Source organism: Mus musculus, chromosome 6 (genome assembly GCF_000001635.26).
Source record: "Mus musculus strain C57BL/6J chromosome 6, GRCm38.p6 C57BL/6J".
In the NCBI taxonomy this organism is placed as follows: Eukaryota; Metazoa; Chordata; class Mammalia; order Rodentia; family Muridae; genus Mus; species Mus musculus.
Genome location: NC_000072.6, coordinates 122,438,930 through 122,459,539, shown reverse-complemented (window position 1 = coordinate 122,459,539; position 20,610 = coordinate 122,438,930). Strand labels below are relative to the sequence as shown.

At 40.5% G+C, this 20,610-nt stretch overlaps 1 protein-coding gene and 1 pseudogene across 8 annotated transcripts in view; one reads left to right on the top strand and one right to left on the bottom strand.

Annotated features, from left to right (window-relative positions):
• Rimklb (ribosomal modification protein rimK-like family member B) overlaps positions 1 to 12,244 on the top strand; it is a 39,767-nt gene extending 27,523 nt beyond the window's left edge. For 4 of the 8 annotated variants that reach the window (XM_030255058.1, XM_030255055.1, XM_030255056.1 and 1 more), the window contains exons 5-6: positions 245 to 448; positions 2,877 to 5,497. In XM_030255058.1, the coding sequence (XP_030110918.1) occupies positions 245 to 448; positions 2,877 to 3,343 (671 nt within the window). In that variant the 3' untranslated portion in view covers positions 3,344 to 5,497. Of the gene's footprint in view, positions 1 to 244; positions 449 to 2,876; positions 6,987 to 9,547; positions 9,713 to 12,080 lie in introns of those variants that run through there. The other 4 variants (XR_003956143.1, XR_003956145.1, XR_003956144.1 and 1 more) reach the window with 3 other exon arrangements.
• On the bottom strand, positions 2,119 to 2,674 carry Rps27a-ps3 (ribosomal protein S27A, pseudogene 3; annotated as a pseudogene).
• Positions 12,245 to 20,610: the final 8,366 nt, after the last annotated feature.

Below are 20,610 nucleotides of genomic sequence, written 5' to 3'. Positions count from 1 at the left end.
ATGAGCTAAATTGGCTAACCTTTGGAGAATACAGTGCAGGTCCTCTACATGATAATCTTAAGGTAAATGATTAACCATAAGTTTGTTTGGGGAAAGTCATAGTTTAACTCTATTATCTCAGTGATCACAACTAAATCACTTTAGTCTAGAATAAAACATAAGTATAGTTGGTTCTAAGGAATATATCGGGACCCAGTTTCATGACTTGCATGTATTGTATATTTTTATTCTTTTTAAATCTTAGGCAAAGCTGTTTTCTTGGCACGAGATAAACACCATTTAGCGGATCTAAGCCATCTTATTCGGCATGAAGCTCCATATTTGTTCCAGAAATACATTAAAGAGTCTCATGGAAGGGATGTACGAGTCATTGTTGTGGGAGGTCGTGTAGTTGGCACCATGCTACGCTGTTCCACAGATGGAAGGATGCAAAGCAACTGTTCCCTAGGTAAAGATACTGCAGCATCTTTCTGTTGGTTTATAATTGAGTGCGCTTTCCACATGAGAATTAGAGATCTAGCATCATTGCTGGTGAATTAGGTTGCACTGGTCATGAATTTACTCTCTATTTTGTGCTAACTTAAATTTTTCATTTTTGTTTTTCATGCTTCTATACATTATATGTTTAGCATATTCTTCATACCCAGCCACTCTTGCTTTTCTTGCCTCTCTTCCACTGGTCCCTTTGTCACCTTAAAAGCAACAGGTGATTTTAACTTTTTAGTTGGATATTTTATTTATTTACATTTCAAATGTTCAAATGTTTTCCCCTTTCCCAATTTTCCCTCCAGAATTCCCCTATTCCATTCCCACTCCTCCTGCTCTATGAGGGTGTGCCCCCACCCAACCACCTACTCCTGCCTCTCTGCCCTCGAATTCCCCTACACTGGGGCAAAGGGCCTTCATGGGATCAAAGGCTTCTTCTACCATTGATGGTATCCTCTGCTACATGTACAGCTTTTTGGAGCCATGGGTCCCTCCATGTGTACCCACTCCTTGGCTGGTGATTTAGTCCCTGGGAGCTCTGGTTAGTTGATATTGTTGTTCTTCCTATGGGCTTGCAAACCCCTTCAGCTCCTTCAGACCTTTCTCTAACTCCTCCATTGGATACCCTGTAATCAATCCAATGATTGACTATGAGCGTCTGCCTCTTACATGTCTGGCTCTGGCAGGGCCTCTCAGGAGACAGAAAATTTCCAGAAATGTTTTTTGTTTACACACACACACACACACACACACACACACACACACACACACACACACACACACGAAAAGGGCACTGGGTCCCCTTGAAATGCAGTTACAAGTGATAAGCTACTACGTGGGTGCTGGGAATTGAATCCAGGTCCTTTGTAAGAGCAACTAGTGCTGCCAACCCCCAGCCATCTCTCCAGTGCCCTCTCCTCATTCTATGGCTTACATACTTATGAACAATTTCCCAGATTTCCAACTTTGTTTTATGATTTTAAGGTTTTGGGGTTTTGTTTTTGTATTTGATTTCATTGAGTGTACTTGTTTTTGTTTAGCTCTGTTGGGTTCTGAGATGCTGGCCTTGAGTTCACTGTAGCCTAGGTTGTTGTTGAACTTGCTTCTGACTGTCTCTTTAGCACACACCACTCTCCCAAACTCTTCGTTTCTTCTGTGCTCGTAACTGCTGAGCTATCTCTCCAATCTACTTTGTCTAGTATGTGTGTATTAAGTAATTATTTTAAGACAGTCATACTATAAAGCCTTTGCTGGCCTAGAATGTATTCTAGACCAGGGTGACCTCAAATCCCAGATCCACTGGGATTGTGCTCTAGACATGATTGGCTTGTTATATAAAGTTAGATGGTCTATTTTTATACAAAGGGTTTTTTGTTTTTTTGTTTTTTTTAATATAACCTTCCATATCTTTGGGTTCAAGTGGTTTAACTAAGGTGAATAGAGCTCTTTGTATGTTGCTTCCTAAGGGTTCCTAAAAACAAACACTATGCTAGATCAGTAGGAGTCAAGAAATAGTCATTCTCTCCTTTAGCCTCCTGGAATCCCCATCCTGTCCTGGCACTGTTAGAATATTTGGATGGAGTTTATGAACTGGAAACTACAGTGGTTGTTCCTGCATTGTGAAGCAGCATCTTTTTTTTTTTTTTACGAGTTCCTTCTTTTTATTAACGCATACACAACTACTTGTCTTCTGGTTTGTTGAAGCAGTAAGTCAGACAACACTTGCCACAGTAATGCCTGTCAAAGTGGCTTCCCATGAAAACTCCAGCACCACATTCATCAGAAGGACACTCTCGACGAAGTCGGCTAATTTTGCCATTTTCATCCACCTTATAGTATTTCAGCACAGCCAACTTAACCTTCTTCCTCTTATGCTTGTTCTTCTTGGGAGTGGTGTAAGACTTCTTCTTCCTTTTCTTAGCACCACCCCGAAGTCTCAACACCAGATGAAGGGTGGACTCCTTTTGAATGTTGTAGTCAGACAAAGTCCGGCCATCTTCCAGCTGCTTACCAGCAAAGATCAGCCTCTGCTGATCAGGAGGAATTCCTTCCTTATCCTGGATCTTGGCCTTTACATTTCCTATAGTGTCCGAGGGTTCAACCTCGAGCGTGATGGTTTTCCCCGTAAGGGTCTTCACAAAGATCTGCATCGTGGCGGCGGCTCCACCCACGATGGCGGATCGGAAAGGCGTGAAGCAGCATCTTAACAACTCTGGTGTTTGCATTGTATCAGGCATTGCACTCTAAACCTGAGCAGGCTGTAAGTGCTATAGACTCTGTTCTTTAGTAGTCTAATAATTAATCTAGTCTTGATAGGACAAAACAAAAACCGGTTGTACATTAGAACTGTATTGCTTCCCCTCTAAAGCTCCCCACCTCTTCCCTTCCAGGCGGCGTGGGGATGATGTGCTCACTGAGTGAACAAGGAAAGCAGCTGGCTATCCAAGTGTCTAATATCCTGGGGACGGATGTGTGTGGCATTGACCTGTTGATGAAAGATGACGGCTCCTTCTGTGTCTGCGAGGCCAATGCAAATGTAGGTTTCATCGCCTTTGATAAGGCTTGTAATCTAGATGTAGCTGGTATCATAGCAGACTATGCTGCCTCCCTTCTGCCCGCTGGCCGGCTCACCCGGCGCATGTCCCTGCTCTCTGTGGTGTCCACTGCCAGTGAGACTAGTGAGCCGGAGCTTGGTCCCCCTGCCAGCGCTGCTGTCGACAACATGAGCGCGAGTTCCAGCTCTGTTGATAGCGACCCTGAAAGCACCACCGAGCGAGAGATGCTCACCAAGCTCCCAGGGGGGCTGTTCAACATGAACCAGCTGCTAGCCAATGAAATCAAACTCCTGGTGGAGTGACTCCACTGGTAAATAGTTAAACAACAAAACCCTTGTAAAACTGTCTCCCTGCACCCCACACCTTCCCTTTAACCAACTTGCAATGCTGTTCATGGAGAATGTTCAGAAGGTTGAGTTACAGATACAGTAAGATTGGTTAGAAGAAAGGAAAATAGATGAGGCCCCTGGTAGTGATTCATTTATGGATTTCACAGAGGAATACTAGGTGACACAGAGAGAAATGGCAGGCTCTCATGGTAACCTTTTCAGTTACGTATGAAAACCCTGCTCATAGGCCATGAGAACGTGAAAGGTTTTTTTTTTTTTTTTTTCTCCCCATGGTCTCTTGCTTTTGTTTTTATGTAGAATGGTTTTGATCCAAGTACTTAGTAGCATGACTTCAGTTTCAAGATTTGTAAAGAGGAAAACATCCATTTACAATACAGAAGTGTTTTAAATAATCTGAAATGTCTGCTGTTTCTCTCAGCTAGCATTTAGCGCATAGTTGTTTATGAACTCTAAGGGGCTCTGACTGGAATTTCTTTATTTTCATGTTTGTCTTTGTTTTTTCCCCTTAATTTGGGTGGGAGGGTAATGTGACTATAATCCAATAAAGATTTTTAATTACAAAATTGGCATGTTTGCATGATGAAAGGGAAATGAACAGTATTGCAATGTCTGGTATACAAAGTAACATTTACTCAATGTAGATAAAGTTATACTAGTTAAAAGTTTGTGCATTGACTTGTATTTGTTAGTGTTTTAGTCTTTTTTTGAAGGATATATGCTCTGTTAATGTTGCATTTTTAATACATGCTGGTAACACCCTTGTTCTATGACTGCATCTTTAACAATGGCCAAAGTAAACAATATGCTACTTTTGGTTAACAAGACACCACTCAAAACATACACATTTAAAAGTCTCCCTGCCTTCCTCTTTTTCTCATTTAAAGGATATAAAAGACAAGTCAATTTCTTAATGCTAACTTTCTGTGTTTGCATTTTTCACATTTTAGAAAGGAGTATATATGTCGCATGCAAGTGTACATGTTTTATTCTTTGTTTACACCAAACAGAATAGATTCTAGTGAATGGCATGATGGGAAGCAGTTTTTTTACTGATGAATTGCCTTAGACCTCAATAGTATAGAGATTCTCCCCTAAAGACAACAGGAAAGTAAATGTTCCTTAAGCTTTTTTGTGTGTTTGTATGTATGTTTGTTTTTGTAGACTGCTTGGTGTATGATTTATTCAAGGCTACAGGCTTTTATTTAATGTTATGGCTGTGCATTTTCTTTATGCTTAAAAGATCTGGAGGGAGGTGGGGTGGATGTTTTTGGGGGGAGATTTATTTAAGTATTGAGTCTCATATAGCCCCACACCTAAGCCTTCATTCAGTACTGACCACTCTGTTTCTTTTTTGAATTGATGAAAGCCCCAAACTGCATATAATATGAGCCTTTAAGTCAAGGAATAAAACAATCTAGTGATGAGTCTGGAAGATGTGTTAAGAAGTGGAGATGCTTCAGGGGTCAACATAATTTTTCCCTAAGCTTTTCTGCTTCTCCAGTGCTGTTTTTCTTCAGATGGACTTTAACCTAATTTCTTGGACACTACTTCAAGGAGACTTCAAGGCAATAATAAAACATCAGCATTAACCACTCTAACAGAGGTCTGATCATGCTTAATTGTATAGTTCTCCCATTTAAAAAAGGAATGTAATAAAACTTGCTTTCCCCCATAGAATTAAGTATTAAAGCGGAGCGAAAGGTTTCATTGACAACTAGAATAGTACCTGTAACCGGTGCACTCTTCTCAACTCACCTCAAGACTCACAAGGAGTCTATCTTTAGGGCACTTTAATTGCATCTGCACGTTCTGATTTGCACAGGATTATTTGGAGTCATACGTACCTCTGCTTCACTAACAGAATAAAAGTACTTGGTACTTTGCTCAATGATCATATTTTGCAGGGTGCATGGTATTTGGTATAGACAAATAAATGAACAACCGTGGAATCAGATCCTAAGACCATCTGGTTGCCACTTACATTATGATATACATGTATGTAAGTTCATGCATTTGAAAACAAATAGAACATCTTCACTTGTTGAAAAATTCACTTTTTTATGGTGGGATAATAAAGAAACAGGAAAATTAGTTTTTTTAATGCAAGCATTGCTCTAAGATGCTTTCCCAGCAGTTTCACTCCTGGTCACACAGCCACTGTGTTGAAGTGCAGCTCTCATCAGCCACCCTCGGGTGCCACACTCACACGCAGACTGTAAGTAGGGAAGGTGCTCATCTTAAATTCTCTCAAATTAAGGTAAACAATAAGAACAGATCATTCTGGAAGAACTCAAAACAAGTGAGAGTTGACTTTTATTCATAACTTTTATATAGTCTTCATTACTACTGTGACAAAATGTATCAAATTTGTGTAATCGTGCCAAATATCTGAATTACTGTAAATTTTTTGTACACTGTTAAAATTGTAATTGTTAATTGTATTTTAATGATTCTGATTTTGTTTTTATGTTACTTATGATGAGAGTTGAACTCATAGATCCATGCATTATGAACTATGCCACTTAAACTTTCTAATTGAGTAAGCTTTTTTGATACTTTGTTCATTTCTGCTGGCTTTTCTCCAATGAACTTTGAAATCTTTCTCTATGCTATCAATAAGAAACTACTTGGAATGTTAGAAAAATCCAGCAAGAGACTTGCTTTCGTCAAGCACTTTATCAGACTTTAAGACAAGCACTGGAGGCACTGGAAAAGGTCCCTGACCATCAGTCATCTCATCCAAGAAGGAGAAGAGTGGAAACCCAAATGCTCTTCACTCAGTGAACCCCCAGTGTGGGGCTGGGGGGTGTTAGAGACACTGTGAAATCAAGTCTGGTGTTATATTTTCTCCTGGTTCGCTGTTTTTGAGAAGGTTTGTGGGCTATTTGGCTGGTGAGACACGATCCCCTCCTAAGAACATGTAGGTGCTCAGACAGGTAACCTCTGCTGCTGTTTGTTTGTCTGTTTGTTGGCTTTTATTTAAAATTTACTTTTCTTGTGCTAGGATTATTTTTAAAAATGTAATATATTGCAGGATTTATAACCAGGTTCACTGCTTTCTTTTGTTTCTTAAAAAAGTTTCACTTAATATAATATAGGCGCCTTGGAATGTTTTAGTGATGGACAGAAGTCTGCTGTTGGAATCATCTAGTCTTCCAGATTAGATTTGAAATGTTTTCATTTTGTTTTGGGGTTTCTGTGGTATTTTATTTCCTTTATCCCAGTACACTTTGCCATGCCTTTTGGGGTGGCTACCTAACTCTAGGGAATTTTTTTTCTATGTTAACAAAAGTTTGGTTCTAAAATTTCCTTAATGTTTACGTTTTTTAAAATTGTTTTTTAAAGAAGTATTCTAATATTTTGCACTGTTACTGTTCTTTGCCAGCCTTTTCAGGAGCCAAAATATACAAATACAAACAAACAAAAAATACTCAGAGAAAATACTTTCCTTCTTCCCCCTTCCTGCTGATGAGTGAGACGTTTTGGGAGCTTTGGGGTCAGTGCCCTTCTAAACTTCCCCTCCCCCAGTAACGCAGCTGCGCAGTGCGTGCTCAGTGCAGTGGCTCGGACCGTGCCCAGCCCAGCCTGCTGTCAGGTAATTGCTTCCTCCTTAATTTTTATCAGAAGGCTAACATTTTACTTTAAAAAAATGTTTAAAACAATGTTTTCTTTCTGTAACATCTGCAAGCATTAGTTTATCATATCTTGGTTTTTACAAATGCATAAATATGGTAGCAAGTAATGTAAAGACTTTTGGGGGTAAAAAAGGTTGAGTCAGCTGGGCTGAACTCAGGATGTGGGAATTTTGTTCAGCCATTTAGAGTCTCCATTCCTTGCATATGTCTATAATTTTTTCCGAGTGTGACTTTTTGGCTTTGTTTTGTTGTGGGTTTGTTTGTTTCTTCCATTGTGCTACTCTGGCTTAAGCTTTTTCAGGGCTTGGTGTTCCGAATACACAGTGAGCTCACAGTTTAAAGACATCAATTAGGAGTTGACAGGTATGGAAAACTAGAGGTGTGTAAAGGTAAATTAGGTTTTAGGTTAATATATGGTTTTAAAATATTCTGTAGTGTTTATTTGGCCATAGTGAGGTACAAGGGACTTGTGAAACACAGTAGAAAGCATGTTAATCATGCATACTTCTGTATGCATTACTTAATGTCTGCAGAAGTCATTTCTGTGGCCCGATACACTAGTCCTACAGAGAGAAATGTGAATGGACTCAGATTCTAAAGCATACACATTGTAGATTTGAATATGTAAAGGAATATTTCTGAAGCACAGCATGGTTACCCAGATTAGTTAGCCAGGGTCATAAAGCAAAGTTAGAGGCAGGATAGAGGAATAGTTGGACAATCTGATAGTCTTCTGTTAGTTATCTCTTCCCTTTCGTCTATCCCTGTCTACTTACTGCTTCCTCCTTTCCTGTCCTTTCTAAGGTTTTCACTCTGAAAGCCAGTCCTTGTATTTTACATTTGGGGCAGTAATCTATAATAGAGGATTTCAGAGACATTAGCTAGCACCTTTTTATCTACTATCTTATGTTCTACACAAAGAGTGTAAGCGTTTAGAAACCACTAGTTCATAAGACACCCTAGCCCTTGGTGCTTTCTACACCTAAATAGAGGCGTGTAATAAATGATCATTAGCCTATTCTGTGCCCAGTTGACACATGAGATAGGCATATCCTCTAGCGTCTTTTGATAACTATCTGTCGAACTGAACTGAAATGTACTTGTCAAGGAATCCCAGCTGCATTCCTGCAGGGATGTATGAAGTGTTCTGAGGAGTCCTTCAAGAGACTCTTGTTCTCTGGATGAGAATGGCCACCATTACAATGTTTGCATAGCATAGGGTGTGCAGAGTTCATTTAAACAACCTCCATTCTGCTGCCCCATTAAATACTGCTGACTTGTAAGGAATCTTGCTTTAGATTTTATTGTATTCAAAGTTACTAGGTGGACCTTATAGTATGTTTACCTGGCTGCAATTTGGGGTTTGGGGAACATGAGGGGTGGGGTGAACTGTTGTTGTTTTAGGTTTCAGTCAGACAGACATCCCTGCGCCTCAGTTCCCAGAAGCACAGCAGGCCTCTAGGAGCATCCGTGGGAAAGGCGCAGTCCTGGCATCACCAGCTTCTCCTGCTCAGGCTCATCCCATATGCAGAGGTCAAAAGGGTGGGGTTTGAGATGGGGGAAGGAACGAGAACGTATAGGCTATGGCATTGCAGTGCTGCTGTTGACCAGCTTTTGGTGCTTCTGTCAGTGTGTTGCTTGTTTTAAGTTGGCAAGTCTGTACATTTATTTGGGAGGGTGGAAAAACAAGCCATTATTATTGCTAGTCAGTCTTGGAATAGTTCCTCAGTGTGTAATTTCAAATAAATTTCAGATGTAGATTCCAGTGGCAAAGAATGGCAATAGAAATGAGTATTAGATTTTTAAAGGCAGAAGACATCATCCTGTCTTCTTAGAACCACATTTGTTTTTCCCTACCCTGAGTTTTGCTGTGTTTGTAAATAGTTTAAAGCAAATACATTCATGGTCAGTCCTTTTAAGGGACTTACTGAATATTAACTCTTTTGCAAAAAAATACCCACTGCTTATCTGGGCATACAAATGCTACCCTATTTTAAATGTAGGTGGCGTGTGTGTTCGTGCTTTAATGTATTCAGAGCCATTGGGCAATAAGCAGTCCAGAACATTGAAAGCAGGTAAAGCACCCAATACCCTTAGTTTCTAGAGTTACTTTAAATACTTTATAGTGTGTGTTCTTTAGGCAGTCTCTGAATTTGAAGTTGTAGGAAATTTGTAGGAGTTGTAAACTACCTAGATACATTTTCCATCATATATTTATCAATAGTTCCTAGGAATACGTAAGGAAGGAAACAGCAGAATAGACGGTGGCTCTGAGACGATGACTGCAGAGTGGACAGACGTTCCTCTTCCTTTCTTACCATTTTTAATTTTCCTAGGTTAGCATGAACACTGACCATATGTTACTTGATTTCCTGTGATTGGGTTTTTTCTGTTGATTATTGAGGTGGGTTGGGCAAGATCTGAAAGTGTTGATTCACATGTGAAAATGTGTAATGCTAAAAAGCTTTTGTTTAATTTGAACAGTAAGCAAGGGCTTTTTCTATATACCCTTCTGCTGCAGCAGAGAGATAAACTGGTAGGTGGCAGCAGAGAAAGGAATTCTTCAGACTGATGGCTGTTGACCTTAAACCTACATAGGAGAAGAGATAGCATGTGACGTACCAAGTGGAGCGAGGGGCAGCACAGATGAAAACTGGACTCAGGAAGGCTGCCTCTTTACTGAATGGTAAGGTATTTCCAACCCAGAGGGAATGAATATTTGCCTGTTGTGTAAGTTGTATTGTCATATCCTGGTGATGTGAAAACTTGGATGCCTGTCATTTTCTGCTTCAGGTTGAGTCTGACCTTACTGGTACATTATCATTCTTTCTTTACCTGATCATGTTTCCCCCTTCCCCTCCCTCCTACCCAGATCCCTCCCTCCCTCTCTCTCCAGTGATTATTGAGTTCTGTGGATTGTATCCTAGATCTTCTGTAGTATTTTTGGCTACTATCCACTTATTAGTGAGTACACACCATGCATGTCCTTTTGGGTCTGTGTTACCTCACTCAGATTTTCTAGCTCCATCCATTTGCCTACAAAACTCATGATGATCTCGTTCTTAATAGATGAATAGTATTCCATTGTGTAAATGAACCACATTTTCTGTATGCATTATTCATTGGATGGACATCTGTGTTTCTAGCTTCTGGCTATCACCGATAAATTGCTATGAACATAATAGAACACAAGTCCCTGTGGTATGGTGGAGCATCTTTGAGTATATGCACAGGAGTGGTATAACTGGATCTTCAGGTAGATCTATTTTTAATTTTCTGAGGAGCCACCAGATTGATTTCCAGAGTGGTTGTACCAATGTGCAATCCCACCAGCAATGGAGGAATAGTCATCTTTCTCCACAGCCTCTCCAACATGTGCTGAGGTTTTGATCTTAGCCATTCTGATTGGTGTGAAGTGGAGTCTCATGGTCATTTTGATTTGCATTTTCCTGACATCTTGTTTTTATCAGTGTCTTAAAGCCCAGGCTGTCCTCAAATTCCTGATCCTTTGGTTTCTACCAATGAGTGCAGACATGCACACTATGAACAGCACAGATAAATGGCCAAAACAATTGACCCAAACAGGAAATGTTTCTCAGAAGCATATTTGTTAGGTGTTACATGGAAGTAATTGTTTTCAAATATACATGCTTAGAAATAGAATATCCAGAGATAGGTGATTGTTAATGGCTCCTACTAATCTCGGTAGTAGATTTATTGGTCCACAAATACTTACTTTACTATAGACCTTTACATTATCAAATGTAGTATTGGATTTCAAGCTTATGTTATTCAGGTTTACACTTCCAGCACTTTTACATGCTAAGCCGTCTCTTAAGTCCTGGGCAAGTCTAGGCAACATCTCTGAACTTGGGCTTCATCCCTAGAACTCATGGTGGGAGGAGAGAAGCAGCTTCGGAGAGAGTTGGCCTTTGATGCACTTGCATAACGGACACGATAATTTAAATTAGGAAAAGATTTCCCAGTGTATAGAGACAGAGCTAACACTGTTTTTCTTCTATTTTAAAATGTTGTTTACATTGTTCACCATGCATTCTTTAATATCTATAGTTACCAAACACATGCCCTGCAATGGGAGCTGTACCTAACCATTGTAAAGCCTGGGTGGGGTCTTTTCAGAAAGCTCGCTAAAATAATCCATAGGTAACTACCTTGGTGTGCTTACACATGCATGCTTACTGCCTCTATGCCCTTTGCTTGTTGACATGTGTGTTCATTGTTTATATGCACTTGGGCTTGGCTCAACAGTTGAAAGTGCTTCCTGTTCTTTGCAAACTTCATGTCAGGTGGCTCACAAGCTCCTGTAACTCTGGCTGCAGAGACTGAACTTTGGGCCTTCACCAAATTCATATGTACACACCCACATGCATATGCATAATTAAAAGCAGAATCTTTTGAGTAAGGAAAGATGCTCTGCAGACTATCTGTCGAAGAGAACACATTCATACCACGAAGCCCGCCTCTGCTGCACAGGCCATTCCTGTTTCAGAAAATGAGTCAGTCTGTCACAGCGATGAACTCTTCTGACGGTTTTTCTTTTGAAGATTTTAAAACTAAAAGAGGGACAGGTAGAGTCAGCAGGATGAGTAATAGTAACACGGTAGTGGGACACCGCCCTGTCCAGATATCCTAATGTTGAAAAATAAGTTTGTCCCACTATAGAAATGTTAAAAGATTTTTAAGGCTGAAAAAGATGACCAACTTAAATATTAATCTGAAATAAAATTCACTGTGCATGTAATGAAAATTTAACATAGAGGACATGAGTAAGATTAAAGTTATTAAAGAATTAAAGTATGTTGGCTTTGGGTCACGTTGAGTAATTTTATCATGTAAGAATTTTCATTTTGCTTCCTTTTGAAGCAATACATTCATTTATAATAGCATTCTTTAAAAAATACTATAATGCAACCTGTGATTCTAGTTTTAAAAAAATTATGACCATTAAATATCTTAACTAAGACTAATCCAAGTCAAAGAATGGTAACATACTGATATTGCTGGTTGGCTTTTTGTCCTTTTCTCTTTTCCAGTTGTCTCCATTGATGAAGTAACCAGTGATGTTCTGGATGAAGATAGATCTTTGTCACCTTTTAGAGGGGGGGAAGAATGCAGAATAAGAAGGAATTGGTTCTTTATATCTTGTTGCATTCAGTGTGGGTTTTCTTTTTCTTAATAAACACTGAATGGGAATGAAGTTGGAGTGTGATTTGTTCTTTTAGCAGCTGTCATTTGTACCCACTCTGTCTGTTTGTCAGTCCCCTCAGTCCAGGATTCTAGACTCAGCCAGAGTTCCTTCCATTCTTTCCCACGAGCTGCTGTTTGCAGTGAAGTGAGCACTCCTTTGGTACTACAGTAGTCCTAGATGATTCCCGGCCCTTTCTGCACACAGTGCTCATGCTGAGTAATTGTGGCTGTATGTTAATCTCTGAGGAATACTGCCTCGGATTTCACATCTAGCAATGGTTATACAGCCTCTGGACACATTTGTCTCCATAATATTTATTTCAAAAGAAAGTAAGCCGGGTGTGGTGGCGCACGCCTTTAATCCCAGCACTTAGGAGGAAGAGGCAGGCGGATTTCTGAGTTCAAGGCCAGCCCGGTCTACAAAGTGAGTTCCAGGACAGCCAGGGCTACACAGAGAAACCCTGTCTCGAAAAAACAAACAAAACATATCAAAAGAAAGTAAATGAACTTAGCTTGTTAGATTAATATATAAGGATTACCTATGATCCTTATCACCCATTGTTGAATATTAACACTTTCAGTCTTTCTGAAAACTCAACATTTGCAAGCACTCTACAGAAATAAATGTATTCCTAAGATTGGTTTTTCTGTGCCTAGATCTTGTGCTTAGATGGTACCTTGTACTGTGTGTGCTTTTGACATTTTTTCCTAGACTCAAATTCTTTTCCACATTTTGTTACCTGGGTTGTTTAAAAAAAACCTCACTTTAAGCTAGGCACAGTGGCCCAGTCCTTAAATCCTTAGGAAACAGAGGCAGACAGATCTGAGTTCAAGGACACCCAGGGCTACACAGAGAAATCCTGTCTCAAAAGGGAAGAAAAGGGTGAAAGAAATTAACAGTGGAACAAGGTTTGGAATGTTCATTGTTCTGGAAAAACAACAGACTAGTGAAACACTGTGTACTTCCTAGTTCCCTTACTGCTGTGACCTTACACCCAGCCAAAGCAGCTCATCACAGCCTGGAGGGGAGGAGAGGTGCTCACTGCACCCTCAGCAGGAAGCTGGGTTGAGTGGTGGCCCACTTGCTTGTTTTCAGTTCAGGACCCTGGAATGGAGCTCCCCTTACTTGGTATCTGGGGAGAAGGCTGAGGGTGGGATAGCTTCCTACCTCAGTTAACCCAGTCTGGCAGATCTCTCAGGTGTGCCCAGAGGTTTAACTGTCACTCTTAGCAATATAGTATACCCCTCAGGTAGCAGGCCATTATCAGTCCAATGAGAAGTATCCCAAAGCCAGCAATAGCATGGCACTGAAATTATTTCTGCGAGAAAGTGCAAAAATTTTAGGTCCTGTTTTGTAGAAAACATTTGTTGAAGAATGAGCAGATTGTCTTATGGAATGACCTATAAACAGACTCTGGCACAGTCTAAAAAAGGTAAGAGTTGATGCCTCATGAAGTTAGTCCAACTCAACTTGTAAATAGGAAGCCACCCTTCATAGTAAGACGCCCAAGAATAAGCAAAAAGTACCAAAACATCAAATCTAAACATTGAGTAAATGTCAACTTAATTAGAAACGCATGACCATTGACAGATCAGGGGCATTTGTTTGCTTTTGGTTTTGGAAGTTCCTTCGATAAGCAGCAACAACCCTCAGCTTTGTTTATAAAATCCATACATAGTGTATGTAGATGACATAAGAGCTGATAAATGAAACTCTCAAAAACTGAATAGTCAAGAGAGTTTTAAGGAAAAGATAACAAAGAAAGGGAAAAGCAGCAGACAGGGATGCTTTGGGGGCACAGAGAGAACAGACCTCATCTGCACGCAAGCCTGCCAGTCTGAGCAGGCTAGCCATTAGGGTGCTCTAGTACTGCTTACGTAGAAATGGCCTGACTGGTGTGCCGTAGGAAGCCTGATCTGACAGGTGCATCGGGTCAAGAGTGCTAGAGGCTGTCAGCCAGGTGTTAGTCCCAGACCTGGGTGCCACATGCCCATGTCAACAATGTTTCATGCCTTAGTACTACACAGACACAGTTCACACACTTAGGGAACCCCTTCGTGGTTTCATAATCCTCTGAAATTCCCCGTGCCATTACCAAGGTCGCTTTTCATGCTCTTAGGATTTGCTGCATGCAGTCCAATTTGCAAAGCCATTGGCACCTTGCCTAGAATCTCCTGCAGCTACCCCTTGGTCTTTCTTGGTCCTTTCTTAGACTTAGCAAGGTCTTCTAATCTGAGTACAAAGAAAGGTTGAAGCATTGTTCCTGGGCAGACTGTTACTTCTGTACATGGAGTGATCACCAAGTAATGTTTGTTCCCTAGTAGCACATGATGAAAAGTGTAATCATGTTTCTTTCATTTTGTAAGGCATCTCCCAGCACACCCTTGACCACTGGCCTAAAATATTAGAACGTTGGTGGAATCCTACATCCTTGTAGATTTTACATCTTCTAAGAATACATCGTAGCAGGGTTTTGTTGTAGTGGCTACCTTATGCTCATTCTACCCAGTTAGCACTTCACAAATGAAATGGGTTTTGTAGTACATTATCCAAGCAGCTTAATTACGTTCCAAGAACTGCAGTGGGTGCCTGAAACGGCAGATAGTTCTAATTACTGTGTATATTCTGGTCTTTGTGTGTAATGGGATGCTCCCCAGCACCAGAGTTAATTTTATCTTTTCTGTGTCTTGTGTTATAATACCTCCGTGCACCTTTCTTGTGCTCTGGGCCATTCTCAAGTGAAATAAAGGTTACTGAGACACAACCAGTGAACGATAAAGCTGTCAGCTTAGTAACCAAGATAGCTACCACCAGAGCAAACAGGCAGAACACAGTGTGGATATGCAGGATGGAGGGACAGCTCGGCCCTAATCTAGGTTGGGCAGCAGAAGAACACAGAATTCTGACCTGGCACACACAAAAGTGTGCTACTTAAACCTTTGGAAATGGGCCTGGAGTGTAGTCCTGTGGTAGAGTGCACACCTATCTTGTACAAGGACTTTAACACTCTTAAAAAAAATAAAATAAAATAAAACTTAGGAACTGTTGACTCTTCGAATATTCCATTTCATACCTTCAGACCATAGTTGATTGTGATTAACTAAAACTGTAGATGGTTGAGGGGTATTCTGAGGGACATACTTGAATATCAAAGATTAAACCATTCCCAGAGCAAAAATAAATGTCTATTCCCCAGGGATGGGGACATTTCTGTTTTTCTTTCTTGATAGAAAAAAAAAAAAAGATAACCCACATTTACTAAATCAGAGATTATATATGTATTGTATAACTGAGTATTACCTAGTCTGTTCAGCATTACCTGGTCTGATGTCTGACATCAACAAATTTCTTTGGGTCTGAGGTGGATCCCAAAAGTGGCGGATGGAGGCCAGCTAGCCAACTACATTTCTTTATTACTTCTTTTTGCGATAGGGTCTCACGGTGCATGTCTGGCTGGTTTGGAACCGGATGTCACAGACCAGGCTGGCCTCAAACTCACAGAGATTGGCCTCCAGAGTGTTGCGATTAAAGGTATGCACCAATGTTCCTGGCATAATTTTATTTTATTTTTGTCAAGATTTTAAAAATAAACGGTTGGAAAAGCTGACTCAGTGGTGAAGGGCAATTGAAGCCTGTGCAGAGGACCTGAGTTCTGTTTCTAGCAGACATTAGGTAGCTTACAATCACCTGTGACTCCCAACTCGGCAGAATCAGACGACACGAACTTCTGGCTTCACAGGTACTGTACAACAGGTGCACATGCACACACAAATATTTTAAAATTTTTAATTATGTGTTTAACTTGGTCTTACAAGGACATGAGATTTCTGTGGGTCTTTTGTGCATCTAACAATTGTGTCAGCTATATGCATGTGCTGTGTAGCAGATTTCTAAAACTTACCCTGTGGAACTAAAATGTATATATTCATTCATTGCTTGTCAGATCATTTACCACTGCCCCAACCTGAGCCACCTCACTCTGCCCTTATCTTTTTTATATCTTGAAGGTTTTCGTGTTTCATGTCATAGCATTTCATGTGCATGTGTGTATGTACATGTGTGTGTATATGTGCATATGTGTGCACATGGTTTTTTTAATTTATTTATTTTGATTCATGGTCTCTCTATGTAGCCCTGGCTTGCCTGGAACTCCCTTGCAGTTCAGGCTGGCCTCTAACTCTCAGATCTACCGGCCTCTACCTTCTCGAATGTGGAGATTAAAAGCTTGCACCACCATGATAGCCCTGCAAGCATTTCCTTTTCTAAAAAGGGCTAGAGAGATGGCTCAGTGGTTAAGAGCACTGACCGCTCCTCTCAAGGTCCTGAGTTCAAATCCCAGCAACCACATGGTGGCTCACAGCCACCTGTAATGAGATCTGATGCCCTCTTCTGGGGTGTCTGAAGACAGCTACAGTGTACTCACATATAATAAAATAAATAAATCTTTAAAAAAAAACAATCATATCTCACCAGCCAGAGGCAGGCATATCTCTGAGTTTGAGGCCATTCTAGTCTACCGAGTGAGTTCCAGGAAAGCCAGGGCTACACAGAGAAACCATGTCCCCCAAAACAAACAATAAAAAAAGTTAAAGCTTAATCGTCTCTCATCTCATTCCATGAATATAGCATTTTTTTTGAAATTCTTGTCATCTGTCAACGAATTTGAAGCTGGTCCCATAGCTATGTTGAAAGATTGTACAAGAAACATGAAAACATATATTTTTTTAAAAATTGATTTCAGTTCTTTTGGATAAATACCCTAAGGTGGTGTCATTTCTGGGTTGTTTAGTAGCTGTATTTTTAATATGGGAGTTGGGGAGGGGACTCTACATTGTAGCCCCACGATTTCTCAGTGAGTTTTGTTGCAGGAGGTCGCGTCAGTGTTTATGATAGACAGTTTTCCATAGGAGAAGATATATTAAAGCCAATTTGTTGCTACTTGCCTCCTGTTGGTCGTACTTTAGAGCAGTGGTTCTCAACCTATGGGCTGCCACCTCTTTGAGAGTAGAAGTTTCTTCAAAGAGGTTATCTAAGGCCATCAGAAAACATATTTACATTGTGAATTCTAGCAGTAGTAATATTACAGTTATTAAGTAGCCACAGAAATAATGTTGTGGTTGGGGTGGGTCCCCACAACCAGAAGAACTGTATTAAAGGGTTGCAGCAGTCGGAAGGCTGAGATCCACTGTTCTAGAGGAAATCACTTTTGGCATTTTCTTTCATATTTTTTGGCATATTTATACTTCTTTATCTTTTTCTCTCTTTTAAAGATAGTATCTCTTGCATCTCAGGCTGGTCTTGAACTCACTAAATAGCAGAGGCTGGCTTTGAACTCTTGATTCAACTGGTTCCATATCCTAGGTACTAGAATGACATGTCTGACTCACTTATAATTATTTCTTACTTGGAGAGGGTTGTTGAGGCAGGAGCTAATGTAGCCAAGGCTGGCCTCAAATCACTATATAATTAAGGATGCACTTCAACTTCTTACCTTCCTGCCTCTGTCTCCTAAGAGCTGGGATTGCAGGTATGCCCCCCCCCCCATACCTGCATGTAGTACTTCTTAACCCAATTGGGTCATTACAGAAGCAGTGTTCTGTAGCTTGTATCCTGATGTTTTGTCATACAAGCAATCATACTGCTCTCTCTCTCTCAACATTGTATTTATTTTTATTTTTAATTTGTAGAAAGATTTATTTGTTTTATGTTTTGTGAGTACACTGTAGCTATCTTCGGATCCACCAGAAGAGGGCGTTGGATCCCACTACAGATGGTTGTGAGCTACCATATGGTTGCTGGGAATTGAACTCAGGACCTCTGGAACAACAGTCATCTTAACTGCTGAGCCTCCTCTCCAGCCATCTCTCAACATTTAAAATAGCATTTGATAGTCCACATTTGCTTCTATTATAATTTACTTGGGTGTAGCTATCTATAGAGAGAGTACTGGTTCTGTGTTAAGAGAACTCCCTTTTTGCTACATCTTGTTATTTTTAGATGCATTCGAAGAATTCTAATATAAGAAAGGACATTTACTTTATTTAGCATCTTTAATTAGGGTGACCAACTGAAAATTATTTTAACACATTACTATTCCTGGAAAAGTGAGTAATCCTGGGGGTTGGGAATCTATATACTTGTGTTTGAAAATTAGCACCTGGTCAATCAGTGGTGACACATGTCTTTAATTCTAGTCTTCAGGAGGCAGAGGCAGGTGGTTCCCTAAGAATCTGAAGCCAGCCTGGTCTATAGTATGAGTTCCAAGGCCGCCAAAGCTACATACAAGAAAAAATAGCACCTGGAAGGCTGTGGAATCACACTATAGTTGGGTCTCAAGGGAACTTCAAAATGTGGTCATAATTATCAGAATCAATAGAAAAAAACATGAGTTAAAAAAAATGCTTTTCTCTACCAACATAGTCAGGAATTCTCCTGGGACCTGGCCTAAGACAGCTGGAGGATAATGGACGTGACAGGAGTAAGGAACTGCCAGGTCCAATTAACATCTGGGGCCTGTAAAGGACCTACATAAGGAGCAAAGTCATTTGCACTTGTTTAATAAAATCAGTTGAATATTTGAACACACACTTGGGAAATATAATCAAACCTCGTGTTTAGCTAACGAGCATATGAGATCATAAGGAGAAGCCTGAAGGGAAGAGAGTCTGCCAAGAATTCAGTACAGCTCAGTTCCAAAGCCATGTTCTATAGTCTTAAATATTTTCACTGTATTCCCCTATTTCATTCCTAAATCTACAAGATAATCCATTTAAATGAAAACATAATGCTAATATTAGCTAGTCTATAATAAAGCAATATGTGTTTGTGTTAAATATATGTTGGCCACAGGAACAGATTCAGTTTGTGTTTTTAGCTTAGGGGTCACCATAATTCTAGACCACTTCCTATATGGAGAGCTCAATGGCTCTCGGTCTGATTGAGCCATATAAATATATAGTATAAATACATCATTCTCAGAGTACATCTATGCAGGTTTCCCAGCTTGAGGGGTTCATCATGAAGCCAGTAAAAGCTACCAGTTGTCTCTGCACCTGAGTCTTTACTATCTGACCTAATTATTTGACAGACGTAGTATGCAAATTTCAGTTAGAGTTAAATCTAAATTTCAGCTTTGTAGCTGGGCATGGTGGGGCACACATTCTATCCCAGCACTCCAGAGACAGAGGCAGGCATATCTCTGAGTTCAAAGCCAGCCTGATCTCCAATAGTAAGTGCTTGGACGGTCAGTGTGCTACATGGTGAGAACCTGTCTGAAAAATAAACAAGACACCCACACACATCTAAGATAATAAAACCAGAGGCACTTGGCAGGAAAAATGGATCTAGCTATATGATAACTGGCATACAGAGAGTTAACAAAAGTTAGAAAGTTGGGCACACCTTTGTAGAAGACCAGTGAAAAACTCACTGTATTCTGGAGTTAGAGGGACGTAGAATTGAAGAAAGAAAATAAGAGAAGTGCAGTTTTGCAGAAGCAATGACACAAAAATTCTGTTTGGATCATGCTAATGATTAGTCACCAATATGCCCTTCCACCTCTCCCTCTGTATTAAAATGTTCCCTGGGCGGTGGTGGTGCACGCCTTTAATCCCAGCACTTGGGAGGCAGAGGCAGGTGGATTTCTGAGTTCGAAGCCAGCCTGGTCTACAAAATGAGTTCCAGGACAGCCAGGGCTACACAGAGAAACCCTGTCTCAAAAAACCAAAAAAAAAAAAAAAAAAAAGAAAGAAAGAAAGAAATCAATTATTCTTATTTCTTCTGAGTGTTTGACTACATGTGTCTGAAAACTTCACGTGTGCAGTGTCCGAGGAAGCCATAAGAGGGCATCAGATCTCCTGGAACCAGAATTACAGATGGTTCTGTGCAGCCATTTGGGTGCTGGGAGAGATCAAGAGCATTACCTACTACCCGGTACTTGGGAGGCAGAGGCAGGTGGATCTCCAAGTTCAGCCTGTCCTGGTCTACTGAGTAAGCTCTCAAAATCGGGGAGAGAGAGAGAGAGAGAGAGAGAGAGAGAGAGAGAGAGAGAGAGAGAGAGAGAGAGAGAGAGAGATATGCTCTGCCCTGGCCTTCCCTGAATTCATCAGACTGAGCAGTGGAAGCAGGGGGTGCACCAGTGTGTCTGTTCACGGGCAGAACCGGCCTCATTCTGCACCTTCCAGTCCCGCTTCAACACTACACCCTGTATGTTTGTTTTCTAGAGACTTCATGAGAAGTCTGATTAGAGAAAGGAAGAGAAACTTTCCTGCATTGGTGTAAGACTCCCACCCATTGAAAAAAGAGGATCATAACCCAAGATGAGCACTGCCTCTGCCCAGTGCTTTCTCTTTGTCTCTAATTCAAAATGAAGGGTA